Genomic DNA, 22,407 nt, shown 5'->3' with positions numbered 1-22,407 from the left:
GTAATATTAAAATTTAGAATTTTATCTTTAATTTGATGATCTAAAATGTAGAATGTAGTAAAAATTATTTTTTGTGATTTTTAAACAGATTCTGTATGACACTAAAGGAAACTTGCCAATTATAAATGATATCATTGCTACTAATACAGCGCTTAAGTGTTGGAACAAAAATAAAAATATTGTTTTTAAAGAGGCATAACAAAGGAATTCCTCCAATCAGAAGACACAAATTTTATTGACATATTAAAAAATATCTCCTTGATAAAATAAATCTTTTATGTTGGAAAAAACAGCTGTAAAATGAAAATCATAAAGAGTTTAAGAGAAAAAATTCCTTTCTGATAATTAAAAATCTAAACAATAATTAAATATACAAAGTTTCATCAAAATCTGAGATCTGGATGTCAAAACTTTATTTTTGGATGAAATGATGTAGAATGTAATTCAACAGGTTGTTGAATAAGCTATGATGATTATTTTCATAAACTAAACATGCAACTACTTATAAGTTATGCATAATAAACCAAAATAATATTGAATTTTTTATAACGTTCAGATATATGACGATGCAATATTTTCAGAAAGATGCATAAGTATGAGTGAATGAAACAGACAAATGACTTTTGCCTCATTGGTTATGGAACAAAAAAAAATTATATTTAATTATAATATATATATTTAAAACAATAATACTACACAAAATATCAACATTATATAAACTTACTTAAAGCTAGCGACATTACAACAGTAGTCAATTTTATTTTCTTGGGTAAATAGTAAAGTGATCCGTAACTACTAATTAGATATTTTTCCCATTCTTGTAATAGATCTGGCCATTAAAGAGCTAATTTAAGAAATAGTATTGTTACAATTGTTGAACTTCCAAAAAACACAAGAGAAATACATAAATGAATAAAGCTTTGTTTTAAAAATACGCAGATCCTCTTATATTATTAATGTTTGGAAAATGCTGATTTCAGACAAACTAAACATCAAGAAAAATAATAACAAAATTAATGTTATTATTACCTTTACTTATTATTTTATATCGATCGATTCAAAAAATGAAATGGGCATTTTTTAAATTTGTTTTAATCATAATGATTTTTTTAATTAAAAAGAAAACACATAAAAAGGTAGCTTTATGTTGTATTATTTTTCATCATAAATTTTGCTTGTAAAAACATCTTTATATATAAGATATATCAGAATGTGTTTCATGATAATTTATTATTACTTTATTTACTTACTATTGAGATATATTTCAGTTATAAATTTAAACAGATAACTTCAATATTGATAGATTATACAAACTGGTGTGTAATACTTATGAAAAAGGGGAATTTCCATCAGACTTCAAAAAAAGTGTTATAGTCATGATACCAAAGAAAGCAGGAACAGATAAATGTGAAGAATACAGAACAATTAGTTTAACTAGTCGTGGATAAAAAATCTTAACTAGAATTCTACACAGAAGAATTGAGTGTAGAGTGGAAGAAGTGTTAGGAGAAGACCGATTAGGTTTCAGAAAAAGTATAGGGACAATGGAAGCAATTTTAGGCCTCAGATTAATAGTAGAAGGAAGATTAAAGAAAAACAAACCGACATACTTGCCGTTTATAGACCTATAAAAGGCATTCGATAACGTAGACTGGAATAAAATGTTCAGCATTTAAAAAAAATTAAGGTTCAAATACAGAGATAGAAGAACGATTGCTAACATTTACAGGAACCAGACAGCAACAGTAATAATTGAAGAACATAAGAAAGAAGCCGTAATAAGAAAGGGAGTCCGACAAGGATGTTCCCTATCCCCGTTACTTTTTAATCTTTACATGGAACTAGCAGTTAATGATGTTAAAGAACAATTTAGAATCGGAGTAACATTACAAGGTGAAAGTTAAAGCTGGTACGATTTGCTGGTGATATTGTAATTCTAGCCGAGAGGAAAAAGGATTTAGAACAAACAATGAATGGCATGGATGAAGTCCTGTGCAAGAACTACCGCATGAAAATAAAGTAGAACAAAACGAAGGTAATGAAATGTAGTAGAAATAACGTAGATGGACCACTTAATGTGAAAATAGGAGGAGAAAAGATTATGGAGGTAGAAGAATTTTTTTATTTTGGAAGTAGAATTACTAAAGATGGACGAAGCAGGAGCGATTTAAAATGCCGATTTGCACAGGCGAAACGAGCCTTCAGTCAGAAATATAATTTGTTTACATCACAAATTAATTTAAACATCAGGAAAAGATTTTTGAAAGTGTATGTTTGGAGTGTCGCTTTATATGGAAGTGAAACTTGGACGATCGGAGTATCTGAGAAGAAAAGATTAGAAGCTTTTGAAATGCAGTGCTATAGGAGAATGTTAAAAATCAGATGGGTGGATAAAGTGACAAATGAAGAGGTGTTGCGGCAAATAGATGAAGAAAGAAGCGTTTGAAAAGATATAGCTAAAAGAAGAAACAGACTTATAGACCTTATATTAAGGCATCCTGGAATAGTTGCTTTAATATTGGAGGGACAGGCAGAAGGAAAAAATTGTGCAGGCAGGCCACGTTTGGAATATGTAAAACAAATTGTTAGGGATTTAGGATGTAGGGGTTATACTGAAATGAAACGATTAGCATTAGATAAAAAATCTTGGAGAGCTGCATCAAACCAGTCAAATGACTGAAGACAAAAATAATATATATATTACGTATTAAGTAACAATTTTATCTGAAATCTCTATTGCTGTTCGTTTTATTGATTTCTTTTTTAAAAGTATTGTTCTGATGCATTTTAACCCTTAACTGGTCGTGTCAGGTCTGTATGACCCGAGACACTTTTTTATATTTAAAGTTTAATATTTGCCTCAATGGTATTAGGTTGGCAAGCCTGCTAATCTCCTATCGTAATCCGTTCTATCAGTCAGTATCCAGCTTCCCTTAGTTTGTGTAATATGAGTAACAAAAATAAGCTATTTGATCCAACACGACCAGTTGTGTTACACTGTTGCAAGAGATTTTCTTAAAAATTTTGGCCACATTTTAGTACAAAATTTACTTGTTAAAAGGTATCTCACTCCGGAAAACCCAAAAATACTTGAACAAAATAAAATTATATTTTGTAGATCATGACATTACTGTAGTTTATGTTCAACAACCAGCGGAGTGAGATGTGGAAGTTAGAACGAAACATAAACACTGTCCACCAAGGACAGTAAATATATTGTTTGTGTGAAATGTGGGCACCATATTTTTAAAAATCACTCTTATTTTATTTGTAAAGATTGTGATTAATGTTAGTGTTGGAAATAAAGAATTTCTTACTCAGAAATAATAAATTTAAGAAAAAATATATACAAATGTACTTTTCAGGACATCAATTTGACACCCAGGCAAATTGTGCATTGTTTACTTGTAGATGTTTGGCTCAGTTCAAAAATTTTTTATTTGAAAAGATATTTACAGATGTGTTGTAAATGTGTCTTCAATAATCAATCAGGAATAATTATCTTTTTACACCAGCAAAGTTCAATTAAAATGAAGATCTTTATTTTTTCAAAGGTTTTGTAATTTCTGTTTTTCTTTGATTATTTTGTTTTAAACGAGAACATATTTATTTTTATCTGAATAAAACATAGTTTATTTTTCGAATATAAGTCTTCATTTCTTTTTAATTTAATTTACAAATGTTCAGGTCATAGTGACCTGACACGACTAGTAATGTTATAAAAAGAGTGTGACCGGTTAACGGATAAATTTGTATGCTAAATAAATTTGAAATAGTGCCAGTTTTATTTTATTTACATAGGTTATTAAAAAACTTCCATGTTTTAATGTAGTTTTTCAAATAACAAATGAAAAATATAATTTTAATGGATATCATGAAATGAAAGGTATCCCTTGGAAGCTTATTTTGATATTTGGCTATTTACTGCTATGCAGATGTACAATTAATATTCATTTCTTCCCGGATTCTCACAGCACATATCAGTTGCAATGGTTGCTACAACTGTGATTATTCTCTTTCGCAGATGTTCAGTGGCACAAATCTTCTCCGAGGAAGCTGTTTTTCTTTACATATCTTATAAAAAATTCAAGTAGCAAATAATATTTTAATGGTCTTAATATTCCGTTAGTTTTATTCTTCTTTTTTTAAATCTTTATCAAATTTTGATCTTAGTTTCGTCGCCTCTGAAATAATTTTCAGTTTCTTTTTCTTTCTGTGTTGGTAACGAAGTCAAGTCACCCAATTTAAACAAAACCTTTACCTGCATCTGTTGGAAAATTTTTTTTTTATTTCAGAAGAGTATAATAATAGGCTGTACTGTTTTGTGCTCTTTTTCTGATGCCTTAAACTTTTTGTTAAGTTTATTTTTTTGTTTTCTTTATTTTTATAAAAGTATGTCTTTACTAACAGGTACTGCAGAAATTAATAGATATGTTAATCGTTACCTTGGGACATCTCATCTTTATAAAGTATCCAATAATGTGGAAACTCTTGAAGAGCATGTACATTTAACACCTTGGGAATTGCATGGTTTGAAAGCTATTGTTACGTATCTGCATGCTTTACCGACAAATAAAAAGATGTTCCTGAACTAATTAGAGATCCAGTAGCACTGTTAAAGGATGTCAGAACACTGGTCGAGCAACATAGATATGATAGCCCTGAGTTAGCTGTAACTGGCCGACCTGTATTAAGAACAAAGGTAAATTTTATAAATTTGTTTACTTATATGTATTCAATTGTTAAAATTATTAGTTGCTAGAATCAAACCTAAATATAAAAAGAAACATTTTAGGAGTTAATATGATATTATGTAATTAATACGTAGTAACAGCGGGTAAGTAAGTTATCCTGCAGTGATTTAATCGTTCAGCCACTAATTTGTGTAAATTTTATGAACTAATATTTTGCTATTTTATATATAGTCACAGTTTGTTAAAATTAATTGAAGCTAATTCTTTAAACAATAATATATGTGCTGTAGATTTCAATATGTTTTCCCAAATAATGCATATGTTACTACCAAGTAGAAAAATGTTTTTTTTTTTATTCCTCTATTAATTTTAAGAGTCATTGACTGTTCTGATCATTTGTCATTAACTGTTTTCCAAGAAACTGCACCTGGTATCGGTTAACTTTGGTGATCTTTGAGAGCTGGTTCATAAAATGTGGTTTGGGTCAGTGATACTTGACACCGTTCAATTTTGCAGATGTTATTCCTTACTATGTCTAAATGTTGGAAAACTGTCAGGTTATAAGGGATGGCGTTTACTATTTTATCTATGATCAAGCATGAGATTGCTTTTTTTAAAGTGAAACTGCAATGGAGTATATATAATTTAAATGCTTGAAACTACACCCGATACCCTTTAACTTCAGTGACCTGTAGAAGCTGATTCATTAAATCTGGTTTTGGCAGTTATCATTTACTTTACAGCACACTCTTTAATTTCCAGGTTGTTATTCCAACATTTTAATTCTTTATTTAGGTTAGATGATAGTTTATAAAATTTTTACTTGCTGTTGTTACATAATAGTAATAGTGCTTTTATTTGCAATAGAACAATTTTAAATGAAAATGATGATAAAGATTCTAAAATATAGTAAATAAATTTATATTAGTGTACTATTTTTCTAAAATTAAATAATGCGTAATTTTTTCTTCTTTAAATGTTATTCAGAAACTGAATGTCATGAGAAATATAGTACTATTGCGATCAGAGTCGTGTAATCAAATTTACCAAACAACTAGTTTTTTAATTGACTTTTGTGGTGTAGTACCTTCAGCTTCTTAGAATATTACTGTATAGTTTAATGATATTATAAGGCCATATAGCACATCATATAGCATTTTACCATATTTTTAACTTGTTTATATTACAGAGTACGGACAAATGAGTACTAGGCTTGTTTATGACTACATAATAATTGCGGTACTACCTCTTACATGTACTTAAATTGATGCTTTATTTAATCAGTTTTAATTAATATTATTTATGTGATTATTAAACTTTTAACTACAGGACATCCATTATAACACTGTAAAACATGTTAGTAAGAGGTTCTGGTTAAAAAATTTGTTATTGTATCATTTTGGGTGTAAATAAGTATAATTTTATACTACGTATAACTGTAAAATTTTTGAATTGTCAGGTTATCCTTTTATAACAGTGAGAATAACCTATTTTATTTTTGTTTATCAGTATAAGTAAAGTGCTGCAAATTATTAAGTTAATTATGAATTATATAATTAAAATGGTAGCAGTAAAATCATAAAATTTTTATAATGTCTGTATTTCTTGTGTAATCAGAATATAAGTAGCATACAAATTTCATGTAGCGGGAAATAAATTAGCATTAATTTAGTTGTATTTTACGCATTTCTTCTTTACATGTTTTTTTTATTTTATAAATTATTATTTTTAATTTTAGATCTGCTTTTAATTTATCAAGTATACATAATGTCCCAAGAGGTGTTGGCCAAACGTAAGAGACTGATTCAGGACATCAAAATAATCAAGTTCATATGAAAAGATCTTTCTCCATTTTCCTTGTCTGCCATTTTGGTGTTTTTTTTGGTTTTTTTTAGTAAAAATTTACATCTTAAGAATAAATTGAGGTATTTTAATGAAATTTGTAGTGTGCCAATTTTGTGCACCGTTTCCACTTTCTTTATTAATTGAATTAAAAATAGTAAATTTTAATTTCTATTATTAATAATAATAATACTAATAGAACTAGCAAAAGATATTCAGACTGCGTAATTTTACGATCCACTTAAGTAATTTCAGCCACAGCTCAACCAGTTATCAATCAATTTAAACAAATTCTGTCTTTTATTCACAGTTAAATACTTAATATTTTATCTAATAAAATATAATTCAATAAAACTAATATTTATTAAGGTATTAATGATTGAAAGATTTTCTTGGACACCATGGAATTTTCAGTTAAAATTTTCAAACTTATTTATTTGTAGATGTTGAATACATGCACTTCAAATTTCATTTAATATTTCAAACTGTTCTTAAGATACAGATTTTTGTTAAAAGAACACAAAATCGTGAACAGAGGGAGACAAAGCAAGGTAGAGTATTTTTTCGCATGAACCTTTTTGTTTTTTGATGTCCTGAATCAGTCGGTCAACACTTCTTGGCACATAACTTGATTTAGAAAAAACTGTCAACTCGCTGCAATAAAATCCCTTATTCCTTACTCGATTACTTGATGTTCAGAAATAAAAAATTCAATAATTATTTTGTTTTATTAATAATAATTTATAAAAATTATCAATATTTTTCTTATGATTCATTTAATTTCATTATGTAGGATGTGGAACATAGAATGTCGTTGATGAAGAATTATGGTAATCAAGGGTGGGTTGGAAGCGGTGAAAATAAAAGTAAACATTTTAATGGTGGCGGGGGAAGTGGTAATAAAAAAGGTGCAGGGCCACGTAGAAGCAGAACAAGGTGTAAGAAATGTGAAGCGTGCCAGCAAAAAGACTGTGGTGAATGTGCGTTCTGTCAAGATATGGTCAAGTTTGGTGGACCCGGTAGAGCTAAACAGACTATCATTATGCGGCAGCACCTGCAGGTGAGACAGCGTATAGTATGTTATAATCATCCAAGATTTTGTATCATCCATGCGATACCTAATTCTTCATCAGTGTATTCTTTAATGTATTTTTTAAATTTAAGATGTGTTTTTAGTTCTTAAAACTCCTGTAAATAAATATTAAAAATTTGCAGTTATTCTGACCTCCATCTCTATTAAAAAGAGAACTTCCTGATTCTGAGATTAGGCATAATCTTAATTCAAAATTGAGATCATATCTACATGTCCTTGACCCGCATGAGAAAGCAATAAAAAAAATGTTTTTAAATTTTTCATCGAGGGGTTGAGATAATGAGGCTTTCATAAAATACAATCTCTTTTATGCAAGTTTATTTATTTTTTTTTAAGGTTTTTTTTGAATGCTACTTCATCCTTTGGTGGTACCCCTTCCAATATATATTAATAATATGATTAATATATATTTTGAGAAAACCATTTATACACTACACTTGCTATCCATTAAATTTTGTGATTAGATTCTTTATGATCAGACATTCTGTTTTCATTCTTGGTTTTTCAACCAAGATGAAAACATTGTAACACCTTCAACTGTCTGATTTCACGGGGAAAAATAAAATATCGTAGCATTCAAGAAATTATTTTCAGAAAAAATCAAAAATCATAATAGGTTAATATATTTGTGTCCCCTTGCTCCTCCATTGGATTCTTGCAGGAGTCCCTAATCCTTTTAATTAAAACTCCCTAGTGCTCTTAAATAACAAGAATTAAAATATTTGATGTTTGAATCATTCTCTTTGAGAATAACTGTCTCAAAAAATATTTTAAAAAAGCCACGAAAAGTTCACATATCACAGATCAACACTTCACAGAATATTTAAATATTTACAGTACTACTGTGAAAAAGGTCAAAATGCTCATTAAAAAAAAATGGATTTACTTGATCAACTGATGATTTTACCTTAAAAATTATGCAGTGTTAAATGTAAAAAAAATCAAAATTTTTTGTAAAAAATTTCCATCCCAGTAAAATAAATTATTTTTATTTTAGAGTATAATTGCCAAAAAACACTTGGGTCCATTTGAGCCCCCATCAGTCAACATCTACTTCATAAAATATTTTGAATAATAGCCTACAATTTGAAAAACAGATGTAGTATCAAAAATTTTAAAAAAATTAAAGAAATTTTTAAATTGTTAAGTTGGGGATCCAACTTGAGTTTTCTTTTAAATTTGCATATCGTCTACATTTAATACAAATATAGTTTGATTTTCAGTCATAAAAATTACAATTAAAAAAAGTTATATTTTATTTATGGGTCCCTGAATGGAATTATACTTTTTTGGGAGGGGTGCTTAAAAGTTTATTTTCTGGAGTAATATTCACTTAATAAGTTGGCCCAGTTCAGTGCAATGTTACTTAATAAAGGTAAAAAAAAATTACAGTTAACTAAAAGAAATTATAGGTACATAATGCCCTCTTGTCTAACGGGGTTGTAGATCAAGCTAGAAATGGGTTTATTAACAGCAAAATATTTGTGCCAAATTTCAACTTTTTGGGCAATAGGTTTTGAAGGTAGGAGCCAAAAGCTGTTTAGAAATAATATTGAGTAACTCACACCACTAAATTCGATTAACTTGAAACTTTGGAATTTTAAATAATTCTAGTATTTTTGAAGGAACCTTCAATGTACTAAAGATCAACTTTCCATGACTACCATACAAGAAGTCAAGAATTAAAAATGCGAAAGCTATCCCTGTCCATTTTTAATTTTGTTCAAAATTTAATTCCATTAATGTTCCATGTATAGAAATTGTTTGAACATTTTCACAATGTATATTAACCCAGATTGGAGATATCAAAATACAGACCAACTTTCCCTTCGTTATGTTTTTAAAACTGCAATAAATAGTGCTCTAGCTGAAAAAGTAAACACATTAAGATGTTAAATACATTAGGTCATATTATTACTCTAGGAGCTCTAGCTCTTTGCCACATTCAACTCACAAAAGTTCAAATAATGCAGTTTATTTAAATGGATTTTGTTAAAAAGTATTGCCAATCAAAAAAATGTCAAATCCACAATGCCCCATGTTCAGTCAATCTTGTTCCCTGAAGCTACATACCCTAGCCGCTTAGGAAATACTGGTATTGAGAGTATTCTTCAAATTTATTTTATTTGAAGAAAATATTAAAAGAATAATTATGGCTGGGAAGATTAGATTACCTCAGCTCTCAAGGGTCTCTAGCCCCTGATTCCCCTAAAATAATAAAAATTAAAATATTACAATTTTTTAAGCATTCTTTTCCGGTGTTTCTACTAAAGAAAAAATTAAAATAATTACATCCAAGATGGAAATATCCCTTTGCTCATAAAGAGTTCTAGTCCCTTATCTCCTTTCAAAAAAATTAAAATTATTTTGTATAGTTTTTTTGTCAAAATATGTTTAACCATATGAAAAAATTAACATTCATAATGATATTCATGAGGCTTCCCTTAATCCCAAAAGAACCCTTCCCTTCTAATTTACAAAGATTAAATTATTATAGTGCTCGAGCTCTTTTTCAATATGTGTTCTGTCTTCAGAAAAAGTAAAATAATATAGTATTGTTCAAAAGGTTCAGACCCCTTGCTTTCAAGAAATTCAATATTCCTATCGCACTAAATTAAAAAACAAAGTTGAAATATTGCTAGATCTGAACCCCTTTATTTCAAAACCGTTCTAAATATTTAAATTGAAAAACAGATGTACCAAAAGTGTCCTTCCCCCCCCCCCTCCAAGTGGTCATAGCCCTTTAACCCCTCATAATTCACAAAGATAGGAATAATAGAATAAGTGAGCTTTTGACAAAGTGTGTTTAACCATTTGGAAAAATTGAAATAGACAATGTTATCCAGAAAGCGCATGCCTCCTTCCTAAAGCCTTTAGCCCCGTTTAAATAAAAGTAAATTAAAGTTTAAAAGTAAATTTATAATATTGAGATGTTTAATTTTGCCTTTTAGAAATAGTCACAATTCTTTACGCCAGTAAAATTTGTAAGTATGTTGAACCCTATTGCCCATTTATGTTCTCTATATTGCTTAGTCCTCTTCAAAATATACTCATAAATTAAACTATGTAATATTCAAAGTTTGTTTTTCAGATCACACTATTTTTCAAGAATTTGAATAATTCTAAATGATGTCAAAGAAACTACGGATTGCTTCTGTCACTATCTTTTGATGAATTGAAAGTTAAATAAATTGTTTCTTTGCTTTTAAATTACTAATTGTGAGTTTTCTCATTATTTGCAATCTTTACATGTATATGTGTAAAAAATAAAAAACCAATGCAAACAAGCTCGCTGTGTATCAGTTAATATTTTACTCATTAATTACAACAGAATGCCACTATTATTACAGGATAATAATATTAAACAGTGCCTGATTGTAAAACTCAGTAAATGAGTACTTTAATAATAATAATGAATGTTGCTAGTTTTCACATCAGAAGCCAGCATTCCTCTTATTATTATTATTATTTAAATTATTTGAATTCTCTCTATTTTGATTCCCATTACAGCTAGTATATGTTATATTATGAATTTATTTATTGAATGCATATTGGATCAATAAACAAGATCAAGAGAAGAGAGGGTACTTAAAACATTGGTTTGAAATGAATTTTCTTTTGTTTACTGTTAAAATTTAACAGGGTTAATAATTTAAATTATTTCATCCATTCTTATTTTGAGGTGTGATTTTAGTTATATTCTGCTAGCTGAACATTTGGTTTCACACTTGGTCCCCTACAACTGTACAATTTACTCAGGAATGGCTACCCAATTTTAATAAAATGATTATCAAACAATCCATCTCAGTTATGTTTTTGACATTAGACTGTTATTATATTTTAACACGCATTTCATATATTTTTATTTACAAAAATATAAATCGCAATAATATTAGAAAGTAACATGGGATCAAAAAATAAATCGATCACTGGATGACTTTTATGAATTTAGGAGTATGATTAATGTGATAATATTGGGAGGTTGGAATTGAGAATTTGGACTTAGTCAGGGTAGTAGGATGGAGGCTTTCAGAAATCTGTACAAATTGAATTAATGATTATGAATGCCCATTTTTCTAAAAAATGATTCACTAGGATTTTTTTTTATTTACCGGTTTATTATTTTTTTATAATTTTTTCATTGTAAGAGTATTTTGAATTTTAAAAAATTTTTATATCGAAAGAAAAATATGTGCAGTAACCTGGATCAACAAAAGTATTTTTGAGGTTTTATTGGAAGGTCTGTCGACCTTCACTTTCCAATAAAACCATTTCCAATAGAAATTTTTAGGAGTTTGATAAAAATTCAGTTAGAACAAGAGTTAGATGAAACACTGGAAGAAAATGAAATATTGTTCTTCTTTAAAATAGTCATTCGCTAGTATAGTGTGATGATAATGAATAAAACGTAACCGTGTTTATTAATGTGTGAACATTTTTCTTTGAAAGAATCATACTCGCTATAGTTTTTTAAAACTTGAATATTTATTTATTTATCTAATGATCAGTGCAGAGCTGCCTAGAATGAAATTTATAAATCCTTAAGTTGAAAAAATATACAGAAAAAGAACAGCCGTGACTGAGATCATTCATATTATTTCACACATATACAAATGCACGCATGTAGCAAGCATGCGTGTTAAAAGCCCCTTTAAAGCTATTATGAAACCATTTTTAAGTGAGTGTTATTAACAATAGTGGCACTGGTAACAAATTAAGAAACAGCTGCATAATTAGTTCTTAAAGATGTTCTGGAAGCCAATTTTCTTTTAATTTTGAAAATTAGTAACAAATTTTTAACGTATTTTACAAGAGATATTACATTTTAATATATTAACAAATTTGTGAGGAGTGCTTTTTTTTCTGTCATATGAAAATTTAGTAATTATTTAGTTGATCAGATCCTCTGTAAAATAAATTGTTCTTCATTCTAATATTTATAACTGACCATCTACTTAGAAAAGTATGTTTCTTGTTGAGACGCATTTAGTTTGATGACAAAACTGGAAAGCTTCAAAGAGTAGAGAATGAAGGAAACATTCAAGTTCTGTAAAAATAAGCAGAACTTGAATGCCTCTTTGTAAATATTCATTAACAAAACAATTTTATATTTCTCTTGCTGCCAAAATATGGATGGAATCAAGATATTACTTTCTTAAGTACAGTCGTTAAGTTTAAGTTAGTTAACAGCAAAATAGGTGCTACCATACATTGCTGTAAAATTAACATTTCTGATGTAAAATTATTTTAAGTGAAAGATAACAACTTGATAAATAACTGTTAGTACTGATATTATACAAACATTTTAAAATATTGCTTTTTTAATGAATAAATATTTTAATTGGTGTTTGAACTCTATACAATGCTTTGATTAAGTGGATCTAGAAGTTTAAAGCTTGAAGATTAATTTTAATATTAATTCAAGTCCTTTGTTTTATTTTATTTATTTTATTTTCTATTATTAAGTATTTCTATTTAAACATAAATGTTTTTCAGTTAGTGTGTTTTGTTTTAAGCGCTTTAATGTTTTATAGCTTCTTCATTTATAAAGGTTTAATTTTTTTTTCTAGTTTTCATTTTTGTAGCTAATCATATAAATTAACCTTTAAGTTTTGTTATTTCTGAGTGCATTTTAAAATTGACTACTAGAATTTTGAAGGTTTTTGATCAGAAGGGGGATGTTCTGATTTCAATCTTCCAATTAAAGAGGAGGTTTTGGTCTAACTATTACAAGCTGCGGGAATTTTCTACTTATGGGATTGTACCCGTTGTGGGAAATTACATTGATTGTAAAATTGATGCGGGTTGGCTATGACATCTCTCCATTCAAAAATGGGAGAGGAAACACTTGGTGTGATGGCTTCAGTGTCATCAAGTCAAGGAAACGAAAGGTAGCAAAGGATTACAAGCTAATACATGACTTGGTAAACTTTATGCAGAATTGTTTGGGTTTGAACTATCGCATGGGGGGATCCTCTGTGTTTTGTACTTCATGAGGTTGAGAATGTAGCTAAGGATTTATCTGAGGAGCACGTTGCCTGTATCTTTAACCCATTGTTGCAAAATGTCTACCTTCATTTCTTCAATGTTTTCAGTTTTTTCATCTTCTTTATCCTGGGAAATATTTCCACGATCTCAAAATTTATTTACAGCACATGTCATGTTTTCTGCATTATTTACTCAAACAGCGTGATTGTCCTTTTAAAGTTTGTCTTAAATTGATGTGAGTAGACTCTGCTGTGCTTTTTACTAAGTTACGAACAGCATCATGTCCTGTTGGTACACTAAGCTTCTGAGCCATTTCACCAGTAATTTTTTGGAATCCTTTGTTATTTAATGTGAACGTAGTGAGTGGTGTCATACTCATACAAACCATCTCAACAAGTCCCTTGCGGAAAGTATTACTATCCATAGCGATTGTAATCTTCAACAATGCTAAATACGTATCAGTTTTTGGTCGATCAGTTCTGCATTTCTTATGACATGAAAATGCAATGGTAAAATTTTTGTGATTACATTTTTTGTTGCAGTGGATCCTTCTTTTTAAGTAACCATTCCTAAATTTCAGGATGATTGCGCTTCACATGCTGCCAATGATTGAACATTTTCAACACACTAGTTCCACTTGCCTTGAAGTTGCATTGTATAGATTTGCCATTTATAATGCGTTCCATCTTGTTTATAACTGACGTCTTCTTCCTGTTATCATATTCAAATACGAAAATCTCTTTAAGCTCTTTCGTAAATCGACTGTCTATCAGCAGTGATAGTTTTAAATTTTGGTTTGACACCATGTCTTAAATAATCAAACATTTAAGTGTTTTTATTTTAGAAATAATGCATATAAACAGTTGTGCATACAAAATAACCAAATAATAATAATCTTACCTCGGCAAACAAATTAAAAATTACGATTACAATTACAACAAACTGATTGCTAACAGAAATGAACGATTCTCACACTCACGACCAGGCGCAAAAATAGTTAGGTTATGTATTGCTTGACAAGTTTGTCACATTTTTAATAATACCAGTGTTGTAAACTTAACAAAGAAAAATGAGTCGGTGAGAATGGAAGTGGCGTAAGTCACTTTTTGGCCAATTGAAGAAATTTAGTTTAACATTTAATGGTTTGTTAAAATTGTTATTGAAAAATCAAATGTAAGAAATGAATATTAGTGCTGTTCCTAGTGGTGAATTTCTGTACTAATGACTAAAGCCATTTTCATTCTAAATAAAACAGAACTATGTCAGAGGATTTCACACATCAACTTAACTCAATTTTTAAATTTTATGACTTATGTCACTTCCATTCTCACCAGCTCAAATATTACAAAAATATATACATCGGAGCAGCAAAATACTGCAAATTTCCATGTTGTTGCTACGAGTAAAGATTTGTTGCTCCACTTGCTCCATGCACCTGCTGCAAAGCCCTGTGTGTAAGGACTGTACTTACATTGTGTGATTTGACATTACTATGTAGGGGGGATAAAAAAATATGGTATTATAGTCAAATACCTTACCAGCGTAAGGTAAAGATTACTGTACTTAAATCAACAATACTGATTGCAGTAATGCAAAATTTATTACATTACTGCAATCAGTATTTATCTGAAATACTATCGCAAAACATTTTGACGAGTACATTTATGTCTTTCATTGTGCAATAAATGGGAGTTTTATTATAATTGGATATTTAATGTTAGGTCGTCTAAATACTGATTGCATTTACTTCAGTGGTATAAGATTAGAGATAAAAATCATGGGAATTAAAATATAGAAAACAGGGCTTGTTAGCAGTAAATATTAAATAATACATTAATCACCTTTTTGCTGACTAGAATTAAAACATTAAATAGTTCTGAAATACTGTAAGTATGTTTTCTTACATCAGAATTAGAAATAAACACTTTATCGATGAAGAAGGAAGCATTTGGAAAAATATAGTTAAAAGAAGAAACAGACTTATAGGCTACATATTAAGCCAAACTGGAATAGTCGCTTTAATATTAGAGGGTCAGATAGAAGGAAAAAATTGTGCAGGCAGGCAACGTTTGGAATATGTAAAACAAACTGTTAGGGATGTAGGATGTAGGAGGTATACAGAAATGAAACAACTAGCACTAGATAGGGAATCTTGGAGAACTGCATCAAACCAGTCAAATGACTGAAGACAAAAAAAAATTGTAATTTATAATAAATATAAAAATGAATTAGTGTTACATATAAAACAAACTGGTAATGTTTTCATCTACTGTAAATTTTTAATTTTACTTCATTGGCTTAAATAAAATATATATATAATTTAATTTTTTAGTTGAATTTTCACAGAGAAAAAATACATAATATTCAAGATAAGAATATTCAAAATGTATACATTAATTTTAAAAGCATAAATAAATCATGTTATCTATTTATGAACTTAAATTTATTTTATGGATTGATCATTTTCCAAAAGAATTAGTTGTTAAATTATAATCATCTAATGCTTAAATTGATTTGGAGGTTTGATAACTGCCATTATGTACACAAATGTCATACTTTATGTACCACCTTTATATTGTATTTAAACTGTTTAACTATGTTACTATAATGATAAAATTGCATTTTTAACACATATTATACAAAAAGAGTGCACACGCATATATCACAAAAGAAAAATTCTGCTTCTTCAATAATTTTTGGTCTATCTATGAAAGCTGTAGTTACTGAATTAGTTAATGTTACTTTGAGATGTTACAGAAGAAGATGTTGAAGAGATGTTGCATTTCTGAGCGGTATAGTTTTTAATTTTTTCAAAGAAAGCATTACACTTGAAAACAATGAAATATTATACAATTACTTAAAAATGTAATATGACCTACAGGATTAATTTGTCCTGTTAGTTGTAATATTAGTTTATCTGTTATACTACTCATGTTCTCAGAAATTATACTTTTGTTATGGATTTAAAAAATCCACAAACTTATTTAGTTTCAACGGCAGTTCTATATTAAACATTAAAAGTTCTATGACATAAGAAAAATTGGTTGTCCAGAGGTAACGTATTCAGTAATCTATATGTAGTCTTGTGAGAGTGAGGAATTAATTATGTTTTCAGTTGGCCATGGATCGTAATCTCCATGTGCTAATAAGAGAGAATTTGGGTTTAAATCTGAACCTATTGGGATTTGAATTGTCAGCTGTCTATCCTAGAGCTCTAGGTTCTTGCATTTCATTTAATGCAATACATTACAAGCTCATTAATGATACCTGAAATGAAAACTGTACAGTGCTGATTGATGGCATTACTGATTTTATGGGGAATCAAACAATTATGGTCATAGATATCTTGTAAATGTGATGCATTTCACTACCTCAGAAAAAGAAAGGTAACTTTGATTTATGTTATACATTGGTATAACTTATGAGGTTTCATCTGTTAATCTGGTTATAAAAGTTAAAAAAAAGAAAGATAATACAAGTAGTAGATGAATGTAAAAATATAAATTTCCTTTTATGCGGCTGTATTACTTTTTCTACACTCACCATGGGATCTACATGAATTAGAGGGGAATGTAAATATTATCTAAACAAATAACATTCTTGTTATAAAATTGGACTCCACAAATAGTTACAGTTATGAATAGTTCAAAAACAAAAACAGCCAGTGCACTGAAACTTTACTAATTCAGGACTAATGGAGTGTGAGTATTGAGTATGAATTACTGTGAGTTCGAATCAAAATGTTTTAAAAAGTAGTTTATGAAAACATAGAATTTATACATAATAACAGAATTATAACATAAAACATACTATTTATATATAAAACATAGTATTTATATAAACATAAACTTGTTTAAAAAGTATATTCTTTAAAGAATTAGGACCAGTAGTTTAATTATTGTATTTGTACAGACCAACATTTTAAGATTAAAATTATATATATATATATATATATATATATACATTGTATTTGATGATATTGATTTGAAATTATTTATCTACATTCTGATCATATCTATTTTTATTTAAAAACATGCTGCCATCTGTTGCCACTTTTATAAGAGTGTCATCTTCATAAATTTTTTTATATTTATATATTTATAAAAGCCAAGTCCAAAATGTCCAAATTTTTGCTATTATTATTAAATTCAATTTTTTGATTTCCACCTATCTCCAAATTTGTCTGAAGATCAGATACAGAATGTTTGTTATTAATAAGGTAGTCAGTAACATTAGATAAAACCAATTTGCCATTTTTTAATTTCTAATCTGTTCTAAAAATCTATTAGTTTTACCCACACACACATATTTATATATATATATACAGAGTGTGACCACTCTGTACAAGTTTTTTGTCAAACATAACACCAAAGATCTTGGGATTTAGATTCTTCCAGGGGTTTCTTCCTCTCCTACCTGATTTAGGAAAAGAATTCTTCAGCGGTCTATCTTGAAAAGAAATTTTAGAGAAATTAAAGGGATAGATTTGATTTCACTTTTTTGTGGAATGCCCAAGTGAATTTTAAAATAACTTGTGGGGCCTTTTTCCAAATTTGACATCATCAGTGAAATTTATGTTCCTAATGTTAAACAAGCTAACTCAAGTGCAAAGATATTAAAGAGTAGGATTTGAGTGAAAGAGTAGTATCATTTAAAATACCACTTAGCATTCCTTGAATGTTGAGCATTGTAATATTAATTTTTACCTTTATTTTATGGACTTGCAAAAAATTATGACAATGGTTCTTTCATTGATGAAGACACTTTTGTCATCATTTAGTGGTGCAATATTTTACTGTTTTTCCAATTGATTGCTTGGATTCATTCAAAATCATCTTGTTCAAAAATAGTTCTGATAACAGGAATTATCTACACGCTGAAGTGAGGATTCTAACACAGATTGGTTCATACTCAGTTATCACATGGTATTGTTGGAATCCCTTTTTCAATAATATGTCTGTAATGCTCTCCAAATGTTTACATTTTTCAATTTGTAATTTATATAATTTTCATTTCTTTCTTAAAAACTTCCAAGTTTACTTTCATTTTAAAATGACAGAAGTGTTCCCTTGTTTCATGTGTAGAAGGAAACTTAAATGTACTAGAAAATGGTTTCTTGAGAGCTCTTTACCTACAGTCAATATGCGGTAGGTGAGACAATGATTAAATTTAGTGAACTAAGGGAGCCAAAAGATGTACTTTATTAAGTTGGTGTTTTATCCTTGTTATGTGTACTAAGTATGCCTTCTAAAAGCTCTTTGAAAGTGTCTGGTATTAACGTTTTCTCCAGCAGTTATAAAATATCTGAAATCAGAAACAACTGTGGCAAGTTCTCAGCCTGTAATGCCCTGGGACTGGACAGAAATATTTAAAATCTTTTCAAATGAAAAAGACATATGAGTAGCTTATAAGTTGTATTTTATATTTGAGTAGATTTAAATTGTGTGTTGTGAATGAATGTGGAAACACCTGCACCCTCTCCATCATTTTGTGTTGAGTTGGACACAGAATGTAATTAAATTTTAATTATTTACTGAGAGCTTTTGGTAAGACTTTTTCTTGCTTGTCTACAATCTCAATTTTGTTCTTTTCATCTGAAATGAACAAAACTTTGAAATTTTCTTGTTAAAAGACTTTAACTTCGTCCATTACTAAAAGATTTTCTTTTTACAGGTTATTTTATTCTTAGCTAAGCCACTGACCTTTGTTTTCTTTCCTCCTTGTCTGCAAGTTTTGTTTTTGCTGAAAGAAGCATGTAATTTCTATTACTTATTTATAAATAATTTTTAGTCGGTTTTAATAAATTATAATAATTCAAATTAAATTAATAAAAGTATTTATGCCCTTAATCTACAGTAAGTTGTTTCAGTTTTTCATTAATATAATTAATTAGTGAAATTTTAGTTATAACTGGCATTCTTTAATTTTTTTTCTTTCTATGAGTAAAGAAAATCTTTATATAATAAAAAAAGAAAAAAACGTTTTAATGGATTTATGAAATTTTATTCAATGTAAAATTAAATTACATAATTTTTCTGATAAGAAATTATAAAATTTATCATTTTTTACTTTAGTTTCTAGATCAATAATTGTTTTGTTGAATATCTAATTTTTTCCCTTAATGTGCATGTTGCAATCTGTTCAACTAGTGATCAATAAGCAACCGCCTTAATGGCCCAATGAGATGAGATGAGGATGATATGTATGACATGTAAATTAGGTGCAGTCTTGTTACAGACTCAGGCTGACAATTCCTGATACATGTGGTTAATTCAACCCTAACCACTAAAGTGCACCAGTATCCGCTGTCTAATATTCCACTTCACATAAAATCAACTATCGTTTACCAGAATTTGAACCTCAGAACCATCAACTTTAAAAAGTCAGCTGTTAAATAACTGATTTGCGACAAGCAAACTGCTAGACTAGCCCGAAGGGTTAAATATTTAATGTGTATATAACTCAAAATAAATTAATATGAATTATATAACACTTTATGATGCTATGTGATGTATCAATATTTCATTAACAGTAACTCAGATTAGAGAGCTATTTTCTTTTAAAAAAAACTCATTAATATTGCTAAATTTTTTTTAATTTTATTTCCTTAAATTTATTGAGGTTGTTGCTGACATTGTTGTTGCATGTTCTTGTGCATTTACAGCCTGTTCTTTTTAAAAACAATCTGTGCAAGAACAAAGAATTCTTGTACCCGATCAAGCTTGGCAATATAGAATCACCTTGATCTTCTTTTGTAGAAACTAAAAAAGAAATAATTTGTAAAACATAGCACTAGTTATATAATTGGCAATATGGTTCAAGCTTTGTTCAATATAGCAATAAAAAATAGAGTTGTTTATTTCGCAGTACGTCTAATACATTACCTGATATTTTAGGTCAGTTCATCCATTCCTTAACCCACCGGGTTGGTCTAGTCGTTAACGCGTCTTCCCAAATCATCTAATTTGGAAGTCGAGAGTTACAGCGTTCAAGTCCTAGTAAAGCCAGTTATTTTTACATTGATTTGAATACTAGATCGTGGATACCGGTGTTCTTTGGTGGTTGGGTTTCAATTAACCACACATCTCAGGAACGGTCGAACTGAGAATGTACACGACTACACTTCATTTACACTCATACATATCATCCTCTGAAGAATTATCTAAGCGGTAGTTACCGGAGGCTAAACAGGGAAAACAAAAAAAAGTTCATCCATTCTTTAGTTTCTGATTCATAAAAATTAAAATTAGTACATTATGATAACTAAACAGTAAGAGCAATGCGATTATTTAGAAAACAGGAAATATATATCTCTTTATATTTCATTATTGATAGATGTAAAATACTTGGAATTGGTAAGGCAATTGGTTGATATAGCAGATTGAAAATACAAGGAGATTGTAAAATATACTCCGTAAAATATCGATTGAGACTATGTTATTCTTTTAATATAATTGATATTATAGTAATTAATTATTTCAAAAAGTTAATATTAAAATATAGTGTCATGGTCGTTATTTGCGACGATTAAGTGTTAATATATAAATGTAAAGGTGAAAAAAACCTCTTATCGATATTTCAACGAGGTTTAGTTTAAGCTATTTCGATATATCGTTTTCATTAGAAAAATACTACCTCGTAGACAGAAGCTTCGGATGTTTGATTTGTTTCAAGTTTGTTGACAGTAAATGGATTATAAAAAAATAAATCCTAAAAAGTTGCAGAAAAAATATAATTTAACTGCTTTAGGACTGTTTTTCCAGCTGGAAACAGCGTAAAATCATCTGTTGTAGTTTATGTTATAGTTACCGAAGGTAAGCGATCTTTCTCTAAATAATCTAGCCTATAAGGAATTAGAATTCTCTGAAATTGAAATGCCTGATTTGTTTGTTGTATGTTTTTGAAGTAATTCTATTGTGTGTTATTAAAATAACTAGTGTTACCAGAATTTGAACCTCAGAACCATCAACTTTAAAAAGTCAGCTGTTAAATAACTGATTTGCGACAAGCTAACCGCTAGACTAGCCCGAAGGGTTAAATATTTAATGTGTATATAACTCAAAATAAATTAATATGAATTATATAACACTTTATGATGCTATGTGATGTATCAATATTTCATTAACAGTAACTCAGATTAGAGAGCTATTTTCTTTAAAAAAAAAAAAAAAACCATTAATATTGCTAAAAGTTTTTTTATTTTATTTCCTTAAATTTATTGAGGTTGTTGCTGACATTGTTGTTGCATGTTCTTGTGCATTTACAGCCTGTTCTTTTTAAAAACAATCTGTGCAAGAGCAAAGAATTCTTGTACCCGATCAAGCTTGGCAATATAGAATCACCTTGATCTTCTTTTGTAGAAACTAAAAAAGAAATAATTTGTAAAACATAGCACTAGTTATATAATTGGCAATATGGTTCAAGCTTTGTTCAATATAGTAATAAAAAATAGAGTTGTTGTAGATATTTTATTTCTTAATCGCTTTTTCTTTTTTTTAAACTCACAAAACTACAGTTGTTACTGAGATTAGTCTTCAAAAACTGGAAAACTAAAAAAAAAGGTATCCTTCTTGACTACTTTTTAACGTTACTGATTTTAGCTCTGTGTAAAACACACAAAAGATTGGAAAAGACGCCCTCTCAATTGTCTTTTCCTACATTCCTTACCAGTTTTGAGTATTACCATCAGTGTTTTTAAATTGCAACATATTGGTTTTGTAATTTATAACCATAAAATGACATTTTCATCAATAAACTGATCATATAAAAATATGGAACATTTTCCTCTTT

General features: G+C 28.7%; 1 protein-coding gene and 1 long non-coding RNA gene across 3 annotated transcripts in view; one reads left to right on the top strand and one right to left on the bottom strand.

Moving 5' to 3' along the window:
- Positions 1-3,018: 3,018 nt before the first annotated feature.
- LOC142329162 (uncharacterized) lies at positions 3,019-20,918 on the bottom strand. The gene is made up of 3 exons (XR_012757431.1): positions 20,502-20,918; positions 19,320-19,359; positions 3,019-4,685 (listed from the first exon to the last, which is right to left on the bottom strand). It is a non-coding gene; the product is annotated as an uncharacterized LOC142329162 (long non-coding RNA).
- LOC142329160 (uncharacterized) overlaps positions 4,566-22,407 on the top strand; it is a 90,126-nt gene continuing 72,284 nt past the window's right edge. For both annotated transcript variants that reach the window (XM_075373513.1, XM_075373512.1), the window contains exons 1-2: positions 4,566-4,702; positions 7,330-7,596. In XM_075373513.1, the coding sequence (XP_075229628.1) occupies positions 7,345-7,596 (252 nt within the window). In that variant the 5' untranslated portion in view covers positions 4,566-4,702; positions 7,330-7,344. The remainder of the gene's footprint in view (positions 4,703-7,329; positions 7,597-22,407) is intronic.

This window comes from Lycorma delicatula, chromosome 8 (genome assembly GCF_047948215.1).
Source record: "Lycorma delicatula isolate Av1 chromosome 8, ASM4794821v1, whole genome shotgun sequence".
Classification (NCBI taxonomy): domain Eukaryota; kingdom Metazoa; phylum Arthropoda; class Insecta; order Hemiptera; family Fulgoridae; genus Lycorma; species Lycorma delicatula.
The sequence above is the reverse complement of the archived record's forward strand: the minus strand, read 5'-3'. Positions and strand labels throughout refer to the sequence as shown.